The 21932-nt window shown below is 33.7% G+C and overlaps 1 protein-coding gene and 1 long non-coding RNA gene across 2 annotated transcripts; both read right to left on the reverse strand.

Annotated features, from left to right (window-relative positions):
* Positions 1–13913: 13913 nt before the first annotated feature.
* On the reverse strand, positions 13914–15592 carry LOC108463197 (uncharacterized). The gene is made up of 2 exons (XR_008272859.1): positions 15415–15592; positions 13914–14884 (listed from the first exon to the last, which is right to left on the reverse strand). It is a non-coding gene; the product is annotated as an uncharacterized LOC108463197 (long non-coding RNA).
* A 1842-nt stretch (positions 15593–17434) lies between these two features.
* Positions 17435–18943, reverse strand: LOC108463199 (uncharacterized). Its single transcript, XM_017763139.2, has 2 exons — positions 18704–18943; positions 17435–18291 (listed from the first exon to the last, which is right to left on the reverse strand). The coding sequence occupies exon 2, from the start codon at positions 18246–18248 to the stop codon at positions 17547–17549; it is 702 nt and encodes a 233-aa protein (XP_017618628.1). The 5' UTR covers positions 18249–18291; positions 18704–18943; the 3' UTR covers positions 17435–17546.
* Positions 18944–21932: the final 2989 nt, after the last annotated feature.

The following is a 21932-nucleotide window of genomic DNA, read 5'->3' on the forward strand; positions in this document are numbered from 1 at the left end:
GAGTTGATTATTATTGACATGGCCTGCCATTGGTCTGCAGAACATAATGATGTGAGCTTCGGGATAGCTAGTCCCATTGTATTTCTCAAATTCCGGAGTTTTGAACTTGGGAGGGAGTACCAGGTCTAGAACCAAACTTAATTCCTTAGCATCGATTCCACCACGATAGTCGGTGCTTTCCATTTCTTTAAATTTTTATTCTAACCATCTACACCTTTCTTCAAGTTCTTTCGGGAGTTCTACCCTTGTCTTTTCTGTTTCTATTACTTCATCAAGATTGAGGACAACAGGGTTAGTCGGGTTATCCCTCGGATTGGAGCCCGAGCTAGCCTGATAGTTTACTGGCACCAAAACACCAGCCTAAAATGGCTGGGGCCTAATTGTCACTGATGGCCTTCTCGGGTACATATCAGGTTGCGTCTGAACGTCCGTTGGGGCAAAACCCTGAGGGTAGATAGGATCTTCATTATCACCTTCCGCATTGATTATGGGGTTTTTCCCTTTTTCTAATCCGCTGGCCAATAGACGCGTTAATTGATCTATCATACTTTTTTAGGACTCCAGCATTTGGTCCCTTACATCTTGCTGGTTTTGGACAGATGTTCTTGCATACGCGTTTGTAGTTGATCCTGCATTTCTTTTTGCATTTGTTCTAATCTCTCTAACCTTTGGTCCATTGCTTTTGTTTTTCCTCTTGTATCGTAACGATGTTACAGGATAACTGCCATGATTTTTAGGGTTTTTTTGTGAGTTTTAGTGCGTATGATGCAATGCTGATGCATTAATGCAATGAATGCAATGATGCAAAAAAGCGTTGATTCTAATTCGATTTCATTAGAGTAACTTTTCTAGAAAACAAGTTTCTTTACATAAAACAGATTACATATAAGGCTTGGCCCTGATACTTAAGGTCTTGACCTGCCTAAGAAGCCAAGCTAGCTCTCGGCCTCGGCCCGATTCTGACTCGTATTTTAAACTCAGCACATCGTCCTGTACTGCTAATATTTGTAAGTGATCAGCCACTTCTCGCACTTGAGTCAAAGCTTCGCCTATGACGTAGTCCCTGTTTCTGACTTGATCTTGAGATTGATGAAGTTGCTCCTTCCATCGCTCGTTATTTACCTCCAGGAGTTTAATCTGGAGTTCACGATTTTGCAGTGCTACTTTAAGTTCTTCTATCTTCTCTTTTAATTCTTCGATTCTGCTCTAACTAGCTTTCAACTCGATTACAGAGTTACGTGAACGATACTGATACAAGGACCTCTCTAACTCTGACACCCGAATCTTTAACCCCTCCTTCTCGTTCTGGCTTTCTACCAAACTTCTTTTCAGAGCACCTTCTCGAGCTTGAGCATCCCGGAATTTTTCTTCCCATTGGTTGGCTTTGCTTTTCTCTTCTTTAACTTCCTGTCGCCACTGTTCAGATATTTTTCCTAACCCAGCGGTTCTCATTGACCTTCGCAGCTTCTTGTAGTCAATTTTCAAACTATCCAAATCCTCTTCAGCCTTGTTTTTTCCTTTTTTGAGTCTTTCAACTTCTAGTTTCTAGACATTGACATCTAACCCCAGTTGCATTTTTTCTTCCTCCAATTGCTCGATCCTTTTTCTAGTTCTCGACTCTTTCTCTTGAAATCTTGCCTGATAATTTCTAGCTCAGATGGGATTACTTTCAAGTGTTCTTCCATTAACCGAGGACTTCATTGATCTAACGTAGGGATGTTGTCATTAATCCTCTGATCCCACCACCGGTCATACTCAGGGGTAGTCATGGGATTGGCAGTAAACTTTTTCATTCTACGAGTCTGGTTCCAGGCATTTGATATCTCGCGAACTTTCTTTTTGTAGTTATTCCCTGTGAATACGAACTCGCACTGAGCTAACCCGTATATCGGTGATGTAAACTGTCTGGATCTGTACTGTCTTAATGCAAGCAGAGGAGCATACTCGACGCCTTCTCATACTCCTAACAATGGAACCCAATCGAAATCTCCGCATCGATATAATATTTCATCAGGAACCATCCACGGGGCTCTCCATTCAACGTCATCCTCTTGCAAATTTTGAAGAACCGTCATCCAATTTTCTTCTGTAATATTATCTCGCCTCAGTGTAGCTACTAACTCTTTCAGTGGAGAGTAATTTTCAGAGAAGATACGATACAAGACCTTTTCTACTTTTCAAAAATAGTTGTGGAACCCGCGCTTCGACAAGCATTCAATGATCTGAAAGTTTCAACCAAGATTACGGGTACAGGTGTGGTCCCTTTACCAAGCCTGTCAAAAAGATCAGAAACTGCCTCGTCTACATGCCCCAAAGCTTTGGGGAAGATAACCAATCCATAAATGCTTAGGGCGAAGACATCTACCCTTTTTTTCACATCGGGGTACGCTAAGATTAGATCCCTCAGGTAATTCCAAGGAATGCACTTACAATCTCCTTTTTGTTTGATCCGGGTTGTAACCCACCGTTCGCTCATCCTTGTGATGTTCATCAGCTTTTTTGAAAATGCTGGGACTTTGGCAGCTCTGGAATAAATTTTGTTAACCTGAATCATCGGGCAATGGAGCAAGGTTGTGTACTCTTCTATAGTAGGTACCAAATCTACCTTCCCGAAAATGAAGCAACTGCAAGCAGAATTCCAATATTGGGCGAGGGCTCGAAACAGGTGTTCGTCTACCTTGACATCGAGCAGATAAGGTAAATCACCATAATGACAATAGAATAGCTGTTTGACCTCGTCATCTCACAGACCCCAAATTTCTTTCATTTTTTGGAGATTATTCTGAGTTATGCTGATCCGAGTAAAATCCAACAACTCCGACACGTACCCCTCGGTAAGACTATCACCTTTCTCTTGCTGTATTGTCTCAGCCCATATCCGGACAGCCGCATTGTCCTCTACTTTATCAAAAAAACCCCTTTTCCATGATAAGCTATCTACTTAGCAACCGAATGTGAATCAACAACTTTTGTGATGAAAATGCCATGCAAATACAATCAAAGTAAAACAAAGCAAGTCAGTATTTCATATGCAGTTTAAAGCAATCAATGACTAACAAATATAGCACTTGCTCAGGTAACCACTAGGGTTTCGGAGTGGCTCTACCTAGGATGGGCTCTTAAGGCTTACTACATGGAGTTCGGTTCTAGAGTAAAGGTACCTAAACTAGCAGAGTCCTCGATCTTCACCCTTATAGGCTCATACAGATCGAGTTCAGTTCAGTGTAATACATTTCCCTATGGCTGCACGGAGATGAAAATCTCACGAAAACATAGGTACGGATGTATCCCGAAAGCGATCCACTATTCTGCACGGAGGTGAAAACCTCACGAAGGAGTAGTTTCTCACTCCCACTTAAAAGGGTGTGACCACAGCAGTCATGCAATGCAATATGCAAAACTATTTAAAGACTCGAACCAACGCAGCAGGTATTATATCATAAACCACAAAGATAACAGATGAAATGCAATGAAAGGATCGTATTTCAAAACCAAATTTTCAATTTTCGAAAAAAGACAAAAGTTAATCAACTTGTGGCTTGACTCTCTTATTTGGGTCCCCAGTGGAGTCGCCAAGCTGTCGAAACCATTTTTTTGGAAAAACGGGGTCGACTTTGGTTTTGGAAATGAAAATAAAAAAATGGGAGTCTCCACCAATCCTTTTTTATGAGGTGTGATCGGGTCACCTTAAATTAATCATTTTAATAAAAGTTAAGATTTACTAAAACGATAATTTTTGGTCTACGAAAATCAAAAAATGAGTTTGGGAGTCGGTTACGCACGAGAAAGGATTAGCACCCTCGATACGCCCAAAAATTGGTACCCAGTTGATTAATTAGCGTCTTAGTATCAAAAATTGAAAACTTGAAAGACTTTAAAATACGATCCCTCTTTTTGTAGAAACACTTGAATGTTAAAGACCTTCTCGTCTTTAAGTGATGAAATGTCACATCCAGTAAGTTAGGACACGACATCTCGAACTTTTGAGAATGAGCTTGCCTTTTATTTGAAATTCGTGTATTTTAACCTTTCTTAAAAGGTATTCGATTATTTAGAGTAAACAAGAAAAATCGAAATCCAGTAAGTTAGGGCACGATATCTCAAACTTCCAAATACTGGATATTGCCTTTATTTGCAAAAACCTTATTTTGAGGTAACAAGATGTCATATCCAGTAAGTTAGGACACAACGCCTCGTATCTCCGAGAATAAGTATTTTATTCAAAATTCATGTTGCGATTTTAAAAGAATATTCCATAATTTAGGTTAAGCGAGAAAAATCGAAACCCAGTAAGTTAGAACACGATTTTCTCGAAATCCCAAATACGGAGTATCGCTTTTTATGAGAAAGTCATTTTCGTCGGGTAAAGGATGATATAACGCAAATTTGTAAAAAACGAAAAGAAATAAATCATGATGTTAACAAGCATAATAATAAATGAGTAGTATGAATGACAAAATGAAAGAAATAAACAAGCTATGTAACTTAAGAGGAGAATAATAGGTAAAAATAATAAAAATGATAAAATAAAATAAATAAGAATAATGAGAATAAGTAAAAAGGAAACTTAATAGTAAACCAATAAATAAATAAGTAATATATAAAATAGTAAAAGAAAAATAATAATAATGTTGACAAAAGGTAAAAATGTGTTAATGAGGATAATAATAATAATAAATAATATGCTAATAATATAATAGTAATGATAATAATAATAGTAGTAAAAATAAAAATAATATAGTAATAGTAATAAAAAAGAAAATATGATAATAATAGTAGTAATAAACAATAGTAATAATAATAAAAGGTATAATAATATATTAGATAGTAAAAATAAAATAATAATAATAGTAATAAAAATAATAATAATAATAGTGATATTAGTAGTAATAGTAATAAAGTAATAGCAATAAAAATAGTACTAATGTCAATAGTAATAAAATAAGGAAAATAAAATTGTAATAATAATAATAATGTAAATAATAATATATACATAAAATATATTTATATATAATATAATGATAACGATATGAAATTTATGGGTTTAATGCTAAGATAATAATAATGGTAAAAATAAAATGGTGGTAATAATAATAATAATAATAATAATAATAATAATAATAGGATGAAAATAAAAATAACAATACTAATATATTAAGTTACAATAGTGAAATAATAATAATGATAATGATAATATATTAGATAAAAATAATAAAATAATAACTAATAATAATAAGGTATAAATAATAATAATAATAACATAAACAATAACGTATATATGTATGAAAAATAATGGTAGTAAAAATAATAATAATAATAAAAGTGGTAATAATAATGTCATTAGAAATAAATAAATATAAGTACAAGTATAATAATAATAATAATAATATAAATAATATAATAACACAACCAAAAGTAATGAAAAGGACGTAATTGAATCTTAAAACAAAGTTTTGGGGCAAATTCGAAATAAATAAAAGATAAGGGGATGAAATTGCACGTACAAACAAAGAAGAGGGACTAGATTGGGCAATAAACCCTCCCTCCAAAACACGCAGCATCGCAAGGGACTCGATTCAAATCCAAGCATAATTCGGGGCAAAATTAAAAATCCATGAAAACTTAATTGTGAAGTAGCAGAAAAGCGGAAGGGCTAAAAGCGAATTAACCCTTCCAATGAAAAACGCGCGGATCCTGAGTGGAGCGGGTCGGATCGGGTCGGGTCATCTCAAAACGACGTCGTTTTGGCATTAAGAAGGCCGACCAAAACGACGTCGTTTTGATCGGCTATTTAAGGCAAAATTTTTTTAAAAAAATTTCATTTCCTCATTCTTCCAAAAAAAACCGAAACCTCTCCCCCCAAAACCTCTCAAGCCTTTCCCCTCCGGCAGAGCCCCAGTCACCAGACCACCGTCGTTCGCTGTCGCCGGCCACCGTGCGCGGTGGCTGGAATTCCCAAAAAGGTGCCTTTTTTCCTTTTTTATTTTATTATATTCTAATGATTTTTTGAGAAAAAATGGGAAAAATATTGATATATGTCTGCAAATAGATTCGAAAAAAAAGAAAATAAAATAAAAAATGAACCTTTGCCCTTGTATACCTTGCTCTTTCTCCGAATCTGTTTTTGGGATTTTTGTTTTTGTATTTGGATCTCTGATTTCTTTATGTTCAATGTTTACTGTAATTTTTTTTGTATTTCAAAAAAAATCCGACCTTTACAATGGATTTTTGGCTCGGCTTTTATAGCCATTTTACATGCATTTTTATCACTTTATGTCTCTTCTCCATTTGATAGTGCGGGTGCAAGTGGGAGACAAGGCGGTGGAGCAGGTGGCCGACTGGCATGGGCGATGGGACAGAAGCGGCGACTAGGGGTCTAGGGTTTTTGATTTTTGCCAAAATCTGTTTAGGTAGTGGGCCATAGAGTTTGGGTTTTAGGGTTTTTTTTATTTTGGGTTTAAATTTAGGCTTATGTAATTTTAGTTGGGGTTTGGGTATTTTAATTCAGTGGGCAGGGCAAAAGTGGGCTGGTACAAGCCGGTAATAATGTCTTCTTTTCTTAGCAAAATACTCATTTGTTTCATCACTTAAGCTTTTCTTGATAAAGTGTAAAGATGGAAAATCTAATTTTTCAGTACATAGGTGTGTTCGGTGTAAAATATTTAAAAAATGTATAATTTTAAACTAATAAATATATTTTTATTATTATTTTCTTTCCTTTCATTTTTCTTCCTTACCAATTACACTTAAAATTTATTTTCTTTTCACTCAAGAAAGCTCACCTCATTTCTACTACGTGCTTAAATAAATCCTTGTTTCTTTAGTTGCAGGTATCTAAGGTGTTCTGTGGATGAACTGGAAAGAGGCTCGAGTCCAAAAAATTGCTTGATGCTCTCCAAGAAAATAGAAGAAATGTGGAGTTCTTTTTCCTGTTTTCTACCAATAAGTTTCAGTGTAATTTGTATAAGACGTCGTTTTTGACTTTGCATCATAAGCTACTAGATGGATTTTGACTTTGCATCTTAATTATTGTATCAGTCATGGTATTGAATATGTTAGTCAATGGCTGTTCATGGGAACTTTTTATTTTTGAAATTGATAATTTGTTTTATATTAAAAATGTTAGACTTGACTAAATTTAAGAAATTCTTAATTTATATTTTGTCTATTTTACTAAAAAAATGAATAAAATAGTCTCAATACATTATAACAAACTAGTTTTTTGTTAAAAATTTTATTTATTTTTATTATTAAAAACTAGTTCTTGTACGTTGCAATAAGATACATGTGACACGCCATGTGAAATTATTCGATTTTTTCATTACCTTTAAATTTAATGTACAGAAATTAATTTATTCAATTTTCTAAAACATAATTTACAGTGCTGTCTTTCCAATAACAGGAATTTGTCACATTCTTTCAGCATCAACAAACCTAGATTTCCCAGTAATAATTTCCATCTTTTAATGTATTTTGGAGTTCAAATCATCCACAAAATTTATGCGATCAATGAAAATAAAATTAAAAAAAAGTTGTTAATTGGCACTGTTGAAAAGTCAAATTAAAAAAAAAATGGGTGTTGAAAAGTCAAAATTGGGAGGTGCAAGTGGCACCGAAAGAAAAAAGTGATAGGCAAGTTGTTTAAAGTTGAATGGGATAATTGCAATTTTGGTCCCTAATTTTTTAGGCCATTTGCAAGTTAGTCCCTGAACCTCAACTATAAATAGGCCTAACCATTTCTCATTTCAACTATCCCAACCAATCTTTCTCTTTTAGTTTTCTCTCTTCTCCCATTTGAGAATTCTTAAGAATTCTATTTGTTTGTAATATTTTGGAGATAGTAAAGTTATCATCCGGTGTTAGTGCCCGGGGCGTAGGTATAATTTACCGAACCTCGTTAAAACTCTTGTGTTCTTTCTTGTCCTATTTTTCTTTCATTATTTGAGGGTATAATAGTAGTATTTAATTGTGCTATTAAATTACTATAAAAGGGATATTCGACTAAGGAAAGACTTGGTATTTAAGAGATCCTTGTGATCCACCTCTCTTCCACAGAATTGAACTTTCGTGATTTTTTAGTACAATAATTTACACGCTTCCGACCCTATTGGAACAACAAGTGGTATCAAGAGTCAAGGTTAATCGTAGTATGCTCTGTGGTTGCGCTTTAAACCGATCTTCCACATCAAAAAAGATTTCCTTAGGTATATTGAAAGATTATGGAGAAAACGGTCGGTGTAGGAGCTTCAACATCGTCCATGTGGACAAGACCGACAATTGCAAATGCAAGATTGGCCGTGGAGATCTTTGATGGCACGGGCCATTTTGGTATGTGGCAAAGTGAGGTTCTAGATGCCCTTTTCAGCGAGGTCTAGACATTGCCATTGATGAAGAGAAACCAGATGATGTACAGGAGAAAGATTGGAAGGCGATCAATCGGTTGGCATGTGGCACAATTCGATCATGCCTTTCTCGAGAGCAGAGGTATGCTTTTTCAAAGGAGACTTCTGCAAATAAGTTGTGGGTGGCACTTGAAGAAAAATTTTGAAGAAAAACAGTCAAAATAAGCTTCACTTGAAGAAAAGATGCTTTCGCTTCACTTACGTCCCAAGTACCACAATGAATGATCACATCACCAAATTTAATCGTTAGTCACCGATTTGTTGAATATGGATGAGACATTCAAAGATGAAGATTTGGCTTTGATGTTTGTTGGGGTCACTTCGAGGAGTTTGAGTTCCTAGAAACTACTCTACTTCATGGCAGAGTGATATATCTCGAGCGAAGTCTGCATGCGGCCTTATACTGATTATGAGCAGAGAAAGAAGGACAAACAGAAAAACTCAATCGAGATACTGAAGCTTTAGTAGTCCGAGGTCGTTCATACACTCGGAAGAAAACTCAAAAGGGAGATCAAAGTCAAAGTCCGGACTGGGAAAGATGAATGTGCCTTTTGTCATGAGAAAGGCCACTGGAAGAAAAATTGTCCAAAGTGAAGAATAAGGGAAAAGTCTGCAGAGATGCTTGTGTTGCAAAGCATGATACCAATGACTCAATTATCACTGGTTGCATCATCATCGTCGTTCCATTCGGATGAGTGGATATTGGATTCGGGTTGTACCTATCATATGTCCCCTAACCGGAGTGGTTCTCGATTTAGTAGAACTAAATGGAGGAGTTGTTTATATGGGCAATGACAATGCTCAGAAAGCTGTTGGGATAGGTTCAATCCAATTAAAGAATCAAGATGGATCAACCGAGTTCTAACGATGTTGATGCGTGCCCGGTTTGAAGAAAATCTCATCTCATTGGGAGCCTTGGAATCCAATGGTTCAGGTTATTACTATGAGAGATGGGGTTTTGAAAGTGACATCTGGCGCACTTGTGATATTGAAGGGCATCGGAAAAATAACTTGTATTACTACCAAGGTAGTACAGTTATTGGAGCGATCATTGCACTTCCCAGTAACAAAGAATTGGACTCAATGCGGTTGTGGCATATGAAATTGGGACATGCAATGAAAAATCCTTGCAAATTCGCAAAGCAAGGATTGTTGAAAGGTGCAAAGGCTTGCAAATTAAAATTTTGCGAGCATTGTGTTCGGGAAAGCAAAAGAGAGTGAAATTGAAGATCGCTATCCATAATACAAAAGGTATTTTGGAATATGTTCACTCGATGTGTGGGGCCTTCCAAAACACTTTCGTTGGGAGGAAAACACTACTTTGTTACTTTTGTTGATGACTTTTCCAGAAGAGTTTGGGTGTATACCATGAAAACTAAAGATGAAGTGCTTGGAGTTTTTCTTAAATGGAAAACTATGATCGAAAACCAGACTGGCAAGAAAATCAAGCGGCTTAGGACGGACAATGGAGGGAATATAAAGTGATCCGTTCTTCGATGTGTGCCAAGAGTATGGTATTGTTCGACACTTCACAATCAAGGATACACCACAATGAGAATGGAGTGGCAGAGCGTATGAATCGAACATTGCTGGAGAAAGTTCGATGTATGTTGTCCAATCTTTGGGTTGGGCAAGCAATTTTGGTGAGGTTGTGACATCTGTTGCCATCTTGTTAATCGTTTGCCATCATCTGCATTAGAAAGAAAAACTCCTATGGAGGTATGGTCTGAAAACCGCCTCTGATTATGATTCCTTACATGTGTTTGGATCCACCGCATATTACCATGTGAAGGAGTCAAAGTTAGATCCGAGGGCAAAGAAAGCTCTCTTTATGGGAATCACTTACGGAGTGAAGGGATTTCGTCTTTGGTGCTTAAGCACAAAGAAAATGATCTCAGAGAGAGATGTTACCTTTGATGAATCTGCCACATTGAAAAGGTAGCGAGATGAAGATATTCAGACAAGCGATACTCCACAAGCGGTGGAGTGTACTCCAAAAGCAGTGGAGTTTGAGCGGATGGGGATTTGCCAGTTAATAAGTCTAATTCTCCAGCCACAATGGAGGAATTAGAGGTTGAAGAGGTTCGACCCAAGAACCATTAAGTACACGAACCGATTGCGCTTGCAAGGCCAAGGAGAGAAATTCAAAAACCCGCTCGATTCTTCGATATGGTGGCCTACGCCCTTCCCGTTGTTGATGATGATATTCCTATCACTTATCAAGAAGCAATGCAAAGCTTAGAAAGTGATAAATGGAAAAGCGCCATGGATGAAGAAATGCAATCTCTCCTGAAGAACAATACTTGGGAGTTGGCGCAATTACCGAAAGGTAAAAGGGCAATCGGATGTAAGTGGGTATTCGCAAAGAAAGATGGATCTCCTAGTAAGAAAGATGTTCGCTACAAGGCAAGGTTGGTAGCTAAAGGCTACGCCCAGAAGGAGGGAATTGACTACAATGATGTATTTTCCCTGTTGAAGCATTCCTCCATTAGAATTTTGTTGGCCTTGGTAGCACAGTTGAATTTGGAGCTAGCTCAACTTGATGTTAAGACGGCTTTCTTGCATGGTGAGTTAGAAGAGAGATCTATATGACTCAACTGAAGGATACACAAATGCTGGTGGTAGAAATTGGGTTTGTAAGTGAACAAATCGCTATATGGATTGAAGCAATCCCAGAGACAAGTGGTACAAGCGATTTGATAGCTTTATGAAAAGGCGTACACAAGAAGCAAATATGACAATTGTGTGTATTTGCGAAGTTTATGACGGATCTTTCATTTATCTACTCTTGTATGTTGATGATATGTTAATCGCTCAAGAGCCAAAAGAGATAGATAAGTGAAGGCTCGGTTGAATCAAGAGTTCGAGATGAAAGATCTAGGTGAGGCCAAGAAGATTCTCGGCATGGAGATAAGTAGAGATAGACAGAGAGGCAAGCTTTGTTTGAATCGAAGCAATATCTGAAAAAGGTATTACAATGTTTTGGTGTAAATGAAAACACTAAACATGTAAGTACCCCACTTGCTTCTCATTTGAAACTTAGTGCTCAATTATCTCCAAAACGAAGAAGAAAGAGAATATATGGCAAAAGTCCCATATGCTAATGCAGTTGGGAGTTTGATGTATCTTGATGGTGTGTACTGTGCCCGACATTTCACAAGTTGTTGGAGTTGTGAGCGGTATATGCATGATCCTCGAAAAGGACATTGGCAAGTCAGTGAGATGGATTCTACGGTATCTTGAAAAACCGTAGATGTTGGTTTAATTTTGAACAGGATGAAGCACTTGGTCGGTTTGTAGTCGGATATGTTGATTCCGACTTTGCTGGTGATTTAGATAAACGTCGTTCAACTACGGGTATCTGTTTACTCTTGCGAAAGCCCAGTGAGTTGAAGTCTACCTTACGATCTCTGAGTGGTGTGTCTACTACTGAGGCGAATATATGGCGATTCTGAGAAGGCATTAAGGAGGCTATTTGGCTTAATGGATTGTTGAAAGACTTGGGAGTTGTTCAAAGTCACATTAGTCTATATTGTGACAGTCAGAGCGCTATTCATTTAGCGAAAAATCAAGTCTATCATTCAAGAACCAAGCATATCGACGTAAGATATCACTTTGTGCGGGAAGTCTTTGAAAAAGGAAAAATTCTACTTCAGAAGATTCCGACAGCAGATAATCCCGCAGATATGATGACTAAGGTGGTAACAACAATCAAGTTTAATCATTGTTTGAACTTGATTAACATCCTGAAAATTTGAGCACCTTCAGGTGTATGGCGCTCGAGAGCGCATTTGGAGGCACTACAAAAGATAGCTTTATCGAATTTGGGGAGTTGAAGGAAGTATGTGAAGATGTGATTATCCTAATCAAATCTTCAAGGTGGAGATTGTTGAAAAGTCAAATTAAAAAAAAATGGGTGTTGAAAAGTCAAAATTGGGAGGTGCAAGTGGCACCGAAAGAAAAAAAGTGATAGGCAAGTTGTTTAAAGTTGAATGGGATAATTGCAATTTTGGTCCCTAATTTTTTAGGCCATTTGCAAGTTAGTCCCTGAACCTCAACTATAAATAGGCCTAACCATTTCTCATTTCAACTATCCCAACCAATCTTTCTCTTTTAGTTTTCTCTCTTCTCCCATTTGAGAATTCTTAAGGAATTCTATTTGTTTGTAATATTTTGGAGATAGTAAAGTTATCATCTGGTGTTAGTGCCCGAGGACGTAGGTATAATTTACCGAACCTCGTTAAAACTCTTGTGTTCTTTCTTGTCCTATTTTTCTTTCATTATTTGAGGGTATAATAGTAGTATTTAATTGTGCTATTAAATTACTATAAAAGGGATATTCTGACTAAGGAAAGACTTGGTATTTAAGAGATCCTTGTGATCCACCTCTCTTCCACAGAATTGAACTTTCGTGATTTTTAGTACAATAATTTACACGCTTCCGACCCTATTGGAACAACAGGCACATGGTCTGAACAAAGCTCAAAGATGGACGTTTCCATTAACTGAGTTAAATAATAACAGCGGTTGCAGTGTCTATAGGGTCACAAATTTTACAGCTATTTATATACTTTAGTTAAACTTTTTGAAAACTGTACAACTATAATATAATCAAATTAAAAAAAAAAAGATAATAAAAATAATATATAGTCGAATAATAATAACAAAAATCAAATGCTAAAAAAAATCTATGAAGTTACTAAAATCCACACGTAAAACGTGTTAAAATTTTATAGAAACAAGAAAACCAACTTTGGTTAAAGTTCATAAAACCATTATAAGACAAGTTCAACCATGAAAATTAATGTAATTTAATTATGACATGAAAAATATACAAATCTAATACGGATGTAAAAATATTCTTTAATAGTTTAGAATTGTTTGGTTGCTTTTGATTCCTTGTTCGAATTAGTATGGGTTGGGTGATCCCAATGCCTTTTCTTATAATCAATTGACTGAGAAAAAAATAATGGGGTCTTTGTATTAAGAGTCGGATTATATTTTGTTCTTTCTCCTCAAAAAATGAGGAAATTAGTTTTTATACATTAGAACAAAGAGTAAATTGGTTCTATTATTAAAAGTTTCATCTATTTCTACAGTTCAAAATTGGTTCCTATATGTCAAAATAAGATACACATGGCATGACATGTGTAACTGTGGTTATTTTATCAGCCATACTAGTTTTTTAATGGTAAAAATGAATGATTTCTTTAAGGCATAAGTTACAACGCTTTCTTTCCAACAACAAGACTTTGTCACATTCTTTCAGCATCAACAAAACTAGATTTCCTAGTAATAGTTACCATCTTTTATGTTAGGATATGTTTACATCAATAAATTTTCATACAAGAACAAACTAGTTAGCTTCTAAGTTTCTGAATTAATACATGATTAAGCCTCATTCCAAGTATCTTGTTATGTCAGTTTTCTCTTGAAATATACTATTGTCTACAATAATCTAAACACAAGAAAGCTATGATGGAGAACTAATAATTAGATATTACATTTAAGTTCTTACTATTTCACTTTAACTATAAAATTATCGACCAAAATTGATACTTACATTACAACGGGAGAAGAGAGAAAGAGCTTACAATCACAATGATCGAATTCTACACCTCATGCTAATCAACCGAGTCAGTGATATGATTGGCAATTATTTAACAATATTAATGAGTAAAAAATATAAAAGTCAAACATTGACCAGCATTCAATTATTTGCAGTAGAGAGAGTCTAAATACCAAGCAAAGAAGCAACAGCACCCCCTAAAACAGCTTGGACAATGAGATCCAAAGCATACTCCATCAGTGATCCTTCATTTTCCTTTCTCCCATTTGAACTTTCCCCATTTTCTTCTTTGATAAACACTAACCCATTTGCCACACCACCACTTTGTGATTGATTGAAATAACCCATTTTCCAATTCTCAAAGTTCATATTATTCACACACCCAACATGGTAACAATGTTTCCCACAACTCGAAATATAAGCCCATCCTTTCAATTTCCTTTATAAATTTCCTTGTTTTGACATATCAAACACTTGGTTGAGGCCTTCACCTCAAGGTTAAGTCTCAATGACCCTCCGTTGAAATTGCCATTCAAGGTGCTTGGGAGCTTCAAACAACAAGTATGCAAATATGTTTCCTTGGATTTGTACATGAAACCTTGAACATCTTTGCCACATGCTTTACAAGTTTTGCCTCGTTTCCCTTTCTTTTTGAACTTGAAGTTGCTGTTTTTGAAGAACGAATGGGTGGCGATAGGCTTGGCCACCCCGCAATTTTCATGAAGATGAAAGTTACACTTCTTGTTATTGCATTGATAAGATGAACCGAAGCCTAGTTCTTTGCATCCGTCACACTGATATGGCGTTTCGGAATAGCTTAGCTCGAGCTTGTGGCGATGGCTGAAATGGTCTATCTCCGTGATTTTCATATCTTTTGCGTTTGCCCTTTTGCAGCTCTTGTTTTCCACTGTTTCTAAAAAGTTAAAACATGCTTTTAAGGGTGTAATGCAAAGTCCAAGACGTAAGTGAATTAGAATTAATTTCTAAAATTCAATCTCGATTCAATATAAAGATTGAACCGTAACAAACTTGCTTGATTAGAATTGTTTTAAGTTCTTCAACTGCTCAAGCATTAAGACACAAAAATTTGAGTCACTCAATAATTCAAATTGCTCGAGTTTGAGCTTAACTCAATAATAATTATGTTAAATCCATATTCTTTTAATCCAAACTCAGAATAGTTTATAAATACAAATATCTCATTTACACCCTAAACATACTCATACCAAACATAATTTTGTATCTAACAATCACCCTAAACACACATACATGCAATCAAATATCATATATTATTAACTTTTCTACAAAATTAGAGCATCATATATATGTTTTAAAGATGATTATTGGAATTGGATTTCGACAAAGCTAATCAAGGTAAATTAAAAAAAAAAAAAGCAAGTAAAATCATGGAGATAAGTAATAGGGAGGGCTATGAAGACTTACCAGCAACAAAGATGAAAGATTATATATAGTAAATTCATTGGTGTGAGACCGAGCTTGGCAATTCACCAGCAAGCTTTTAGGGGGGAAATTTAAAGCTTTATAAGAAAACCTGAGGATTAATTTCATTAATTAGTTGAAGTCTGATCTCCTTCATTTCCAAGAAAGTTCAAATTTATATTATGTTATGAGAATTTTTTCTATTTCCAATTTTCCCAAGAATTGACTAATCAACTATTGGTTTAGCCTTCTTCCAATTTTCACATTAATATTTTATATATGAAAAATTAGAAAAAAATTTCTAAAGTTAAGGTTTAAAAGAGATGTATATATTTTAGGGTGTGTTTCGATGAGAAATTTATATGAAGAATTTCATTTGCATCAAAATTTTTAAAATTTTAAAATCGAATTTACTTATTTGAGTAAATATATCAAAATATTTGGATAATTTAATAAAAAATTTTAATAGTTCAAATTCATTTTTCAAATTCCATCTAAATACGTGTTTTTTTAGTTATTATTAAAATTAAACTTCAAAAATTATTTTTAATATGTATATTATGCATATATCATGCTAATTCTATAATGATATATTTTCAAAATAAACAAATATCTATTGGTCAAACTTTCTTTTCAATTTGGAGGTTGCTCAGTTGAATTGTGTAATATAGATTATAAATAACTCCCAATTTTCCAAAAAAGGAAAATAAAAATAAAAATTGAAAAACAATTTTTTTCTAGAACTTTTACTTTTGGAACTTAAAATAATTATAAAAATACAAAATATTAAAAATTTATAAAAATCAAAAATAATTTATTATAATCATATTTCTAAATTTTAATTTTTCTTAATATTTAGTCAATTTGAGTGATGTATTATCGGTTATTAAAATATATAAAGTTGAATTCAACTACTTAATTAACTCCCATTTATTATTTTTAATTTATTTTAAATATATTTATAATATAATATATAATATAATTTTAATTTCTTTAACCCAAAGTTCAATTACCCAACCCAACCAATAATCCATTAATACTAGCCCAATATTTATTTATTTTTACTTAGCACAAAGTGAATTAACTTATGAATTTAATTCAAGATGAATTACACGTAAGGTCATTAAATTATTAATAAATTTATATTTTGGTTATTAGATTTTAAAAGTTAAAAGATGATCATTAATAGTGGCAGAGCATAATGGTTCCCCTAAAATAGTAAATTTTAGTTTAGGCACTTTATAATTTATGAAATTTTAAATTAATAATGGTAAAATTACACTTTGACCCTCCAAAAATGATAAAATGTGATTTAACCCTTTAAAAATTATAAAGGTACATGCTTATTAAAATGATGAAATTGCATTTTTACTATCATAAAAATACACAATTAAGTTCCGTCCCCTCCCCAAAAAAAATTTTAGGATCCGCCATTGGTTACTAAACTATTCAAAAGTTTTCATTTAAGTCATTGGGCTATTAGAATGTTCTTGTATGGCATTCTCTATTCGCACCACCTATACCAATCAAAAGGTCTCCTTCCATTTCTCTTGAACATCGTGAATTTGCAAACTAAAATCTAGATAGTTGTCTTCTTCGATCTCTGAAACCGTCAGATCAACTTGAATCTAAAGTATGTTCCTCCCCTAGTCAATGAATTTTGATCTACCATATTAACGGTAGAATAATTTACATGTTTTTTGTTAGAATATGTTGGACATCTAACAGATTTTCAAACAAGAACAAACTAGTTAACTTTTGGCTTTATGAATTTATACATGATTAAGCCTCATTTCATGTGTTTCGTTATTTCTATTTTCTCTTGAAATATACTATTGATCTACAGCTAGAAAATTGTCATGCTTATGAACAAAATTGATCAACTCGCATTGCTTGTTCCGACATTAAAATATTTTTTTATACAAGTCAATAATTATATTACAATGAGGGAAAGAGGAGAGCGTTTACAAATACAGGAATCGAACTCTAAATTTCATACTAATCAACTTGAAACATACAAAAGTTTGCCGGTGTAGGAATGATGTGATTAGCAATTATTTAACAACATTAATGGGTACAAAAAATAAAAATCAAACATTGGCCAGCATTCAATTATCTGCAATAAAGAGAATAGTCTAACTAATCCAGGAAGAAACAACAGCCCCTAAAACAGCTTGGACTATGAGATTCAAAGCATATCCCATCAATGGCCTTTCATTTTCCTTTCTCCCACTTGAACTTCCCCCATTTTCTTCTTTGATAAACACTAACCCATTTGTCACACCACCGCTTTGTGATTGATTGAAATAACCCATTTTCCAATTCTCAAAGTTCATATTATTCACACACCCAACATGGTAACAGTGCTTCCCACAACTCGAAATATAAGCCCACCCTTTCAATTTCCCTTTAGAAATTTCCTTGTTTTGACATATCAAACACTTGGTTGAGGCCTTCACCTCAAGGTTGAGTCTCAACGACCTTCCGTTGAAATTGCCATTCAAGGTGCTTGGGAGCGTCAAACAACAAGGATGCAAATATGTTTCCTTGGATTTATACATGAAACCTTGAACATCTTTGCCACATGCTTTACAAGTTTTGCCTTGTTTCCCTTTCTTTTCATACTTGAAGTTGATGTTTTTGAAGAATGAATGGGTGGCGATAGGCTTGGCCACCCCACAATTTTCGTGAAGATGAAAGTCGCACTTCTCGTTATTGCATTGATAACATGAACCGAAGCCTAGTTCTTTGCAACCGTCGCACTGATATGGCGTTCCGGAATAGCTTAGCTCAAGCTTGTGTTGATGACTGAAATGGTTTATCTCCGTGATTTTCATATCTTTCGCGTTTGCCCTTTTGCAGCTCTTGCTTTCACTGTTTCTAAAAAATTAAAACATGCTTCACTCAAACTCGCTTGATTGGACTTGTTTAAAGTTCTGAAACTACTCAACACTCCATAGCTCAAATTGCTTGAGTTTGAGCTTAACTCGATATTAATTGTGTCGAATCTGGATTCTTTTAACCCAAACTCAAATTGTTTATAAACACAAATATCTTATTTACACCCTAATCATACTCATTCTAAACATAAATTTGCATCTAACAATCACCTTAAACACACATACATGCAATCAAATATCATATGCTACAAACTTTTCTACAAAATTAGAGCATCATATGCTTTAAAGAAGATGATTATTGGAATTGGATTTCCACAAAGCTAATCAAGGTAATTCAAAAAAAAAAAAAACCAAGTAAAATCATAGAGATAAGTAATAGGATGAAGACTTACCAGCAACCAAGACGACAGATTATAGTAAATTCATTGGTGTGAGACCGAGCTTAGTAATTCAGCAGCAGGCTTTTAAGGGGTAAATTTAAAGCTCTATAATAAAACCTGAGGATTAATTTTATTTATTGATTAGTTGAAGCCTGATCTCCTTCATTTTCAAGAAAATTCAACATTATATTATGTTAATGAGAGTTTTGTCTGTTTCCAATTTTCTCAAGAATTGACTAATTAACTATTGGCTTACACTTGTTCCAATTTTCCAAAAGGCTTCACAAGTAAACCTGAGGATTAATTTTATTAATTGATTAGTCGAAGTTTGACCCTCCTTCATTTCCAAGAAAGTTCAAATTTATATTATGTTAAGAATTTTTATGTTTTTAATTTCTACTGTTATAATAAATGTCAATAATAGCTATAGAACCATCGCAAAGCAATAAAAAGAGATAGATTTTTTGTGAAATTCTTTCAAGAAAAAAATCACAGGCAGTAGAGGAAAAATTCATTAATGTTATAAATTTGAAAAATCCTATTCTAATCAAAGTTAAATAGAAAAAGAATAGTTATATAAGGACTTAACTTGTGCTATATGGTCTGTACTGAGGGGGCAGATTGCAACCCTAGTCCAATTTTGTGCTTAACGGGATCTGTAGTAGACTACGGCCCTCGGCCTTTCGCTCCCACAAATGCTTTTATTTTAGCATTATATTTATTTCTTCAACAAATGACGAAATTCGAATCACACAATCTCTAACATCTACTAATTAACTATTGGTTTACTCTTGTTCCAATTTTCCAAAAGGCTTTACAAGTAAACCTGAGGATTAATTGTATTTATTGATTTGTTGGAGTTTGACCTCCTTCATTTCCAAGAAAGTTCAAAATTATATTATGTTATGAGAATTTTCTTTGTTTCCAATTTTCTCAAGAATTGACTAGCCAACTATTGGCTTACCCTTCTTCCAATTTTTCGCATTATTTTATATATGAAAATTAGAAAAAAATAATTCTAAAAATAAGGTTTAAAAGGAGATGTATATATTTTTATTTGTGCGAAGGTTTTCATAATTTTAAAACTAATTTAGGTAAATATATCGTAGAATTTAAATATTTTAAGTAATTTTAAGATGAAATTTTAATAGCTCAAATTCCACCTAAATAAATCGTTTTTCAAAATTACTACTAATTTTATTTTATTTAATACACATGGTACTATTATAAGATAAAACTTAAACTTGAAAATTATTTTTATTTAATTACAATATATTTTTTATTTTATTTTATTAAAACTATTTATAAATTTTTACAAATATTAAAATATTCATATTTAATGTTTTATATTTTATATTATTTAAAATTCTTCATCAAAATACACTTTTAAGGTTTTAATAGAAAAAATAAAACATACGGTTTTTTTCAATAAAATAATATATATAAAACTATTATATATATATATATATAAACTATTATTTAATTGTGTGATTGAACTTGTATTACAAATCAACTCTACATCAATTTAATCAAAGAATTACTAAAATGCCCTTACATATTTTAAATAAGTTGTATTATTATAAGAATACTTTTGCCTTTTCCTTATTTATAAAAAGGATAAAATTGCAAATATTAAAATTTGAACCCAAGTCATCAACATCAATAAAATCATTTTTACCTCTTCAACCAAAGTTTTATTTTAATATTTATATGCATTTCAATTTTATTACACAAATTGGTTCACGTACATTGTTTGTATATATTGATACTGTCATTGATTGAGTTCATATTACAAGTCAATTCGATACCAATTCAAGAAAAATGGCAATACCATAATGAACAATAGGAGTGCATTTAATTTTCTTAATATGGTATATTTATCTATTTAAATTTATTTTTACTCACAATTTAAACTAAATTATATTTCAATTTCGTACATATTGCATATGTCTTGTTATTATTTATTACATCTGTATCACCACAAAAAAAAAATTGGCATTTACCAATGGTCCAACATATGGAGCTAAATACCTAAAAATTGTTTGTATAGCATCTTAAACTCTAGAAAAAGTATTACCCTGACTGTTAAGAACAGACTGTGAAGAGCATAAAATGATTGATATTCATATATCTAGCTGAATAACAAGTTATGGTATATATACAATCTAGCAAACAACTGATTAACTAATAACTAACTGTTGACTAACTACATCAACTACTAACTACTAATTGTTAACTACATAACTGTTAACTACTAATTGTTACAACCGTTTTATACCTTAACATGCCTCCATCTTCCTAATTTCTACTATTTGTTCATGTTTAGCAATGACTTTGAGATACGATCTAAACTTTGTGAACAAAGAGGCTGACAAAGGTTTGGTGAAAACATCTGTTACTTGTTCTTGTGCTGGAACATGCCCTACAGTTAACTTTCCAGCAGCAACCTTTTCCCTAACAAAAAACAAATCCAACTCGACATGTTTGAACTTTGAATGCAACACTGGATTAGCCGAAACAGTAACAGCTCCAGAATTATCACACCAGATTGCAGCTTTTTTGGAAGAAAAGACATGCAACTCAGACAAGAGAGATTCAAGCCAAACTACCTTAGTAACAGTATGAGCAAAGCCTCATTCAGCTTCTGCAGTTGACCTGGAAATAACTTGTTGCTTCTTGGACCCTCATGCCACATGATTCCCACCAAGGAACACACAAAATCCTGTAGTAGACCTCCTATCATCCATATCAGTTCCCCAATTTGCATCCGAGTATCCTACTAAATCCAAGTTAGTAGCTGAAGACCACAATCCAAGGTGCTTTGAAGATACTTGAGAATACGATTCACAGACTTAAAATGTTGGTCTAGAGGCTTGTATATAAATTAACAAACTCTATTGATAGCAAACGTAATATCAGGCCTGGTGATGACCACATATTGCAGAGCTCCCACAATGCTCCTGTACTCAGATGCATTTTCAATTAAACTTCCAACATGTTGTGACAAATTTGTTGAAGTAACCATAGGTGTAAGGAAGCCTTTTACTTGATCCATTCGAACTTTTTTTAAAATATCAATAACATATTTGCGATGACTCAAAAGCAACCCCTCAATAGTAGGAAGGACTTCAATTCCAAGAAAGTAACCAAGAGGCTCTAAATCCTTCAATAAAAACTTTGTATCCAAAGTTGTGACAAAATCATCAATGCTACATTGATGATTACCAATGACAATGATGTC

This window comes from Gossypium arboreum, chromosome 10 (assembly GCF_025698485.1).
Source record: "Gossypium arboreum isolate Shixiya-1 chromosome 10, ASM2569848v2, whole genome shotgun sequence".
Classification (NCBI taxonomy): Eukaryota; Viridiplantae; Streptophyta; class Magnoliopsida; order Malvales; family Malvaceae; genus Gossypium; species Gossypium arboreum.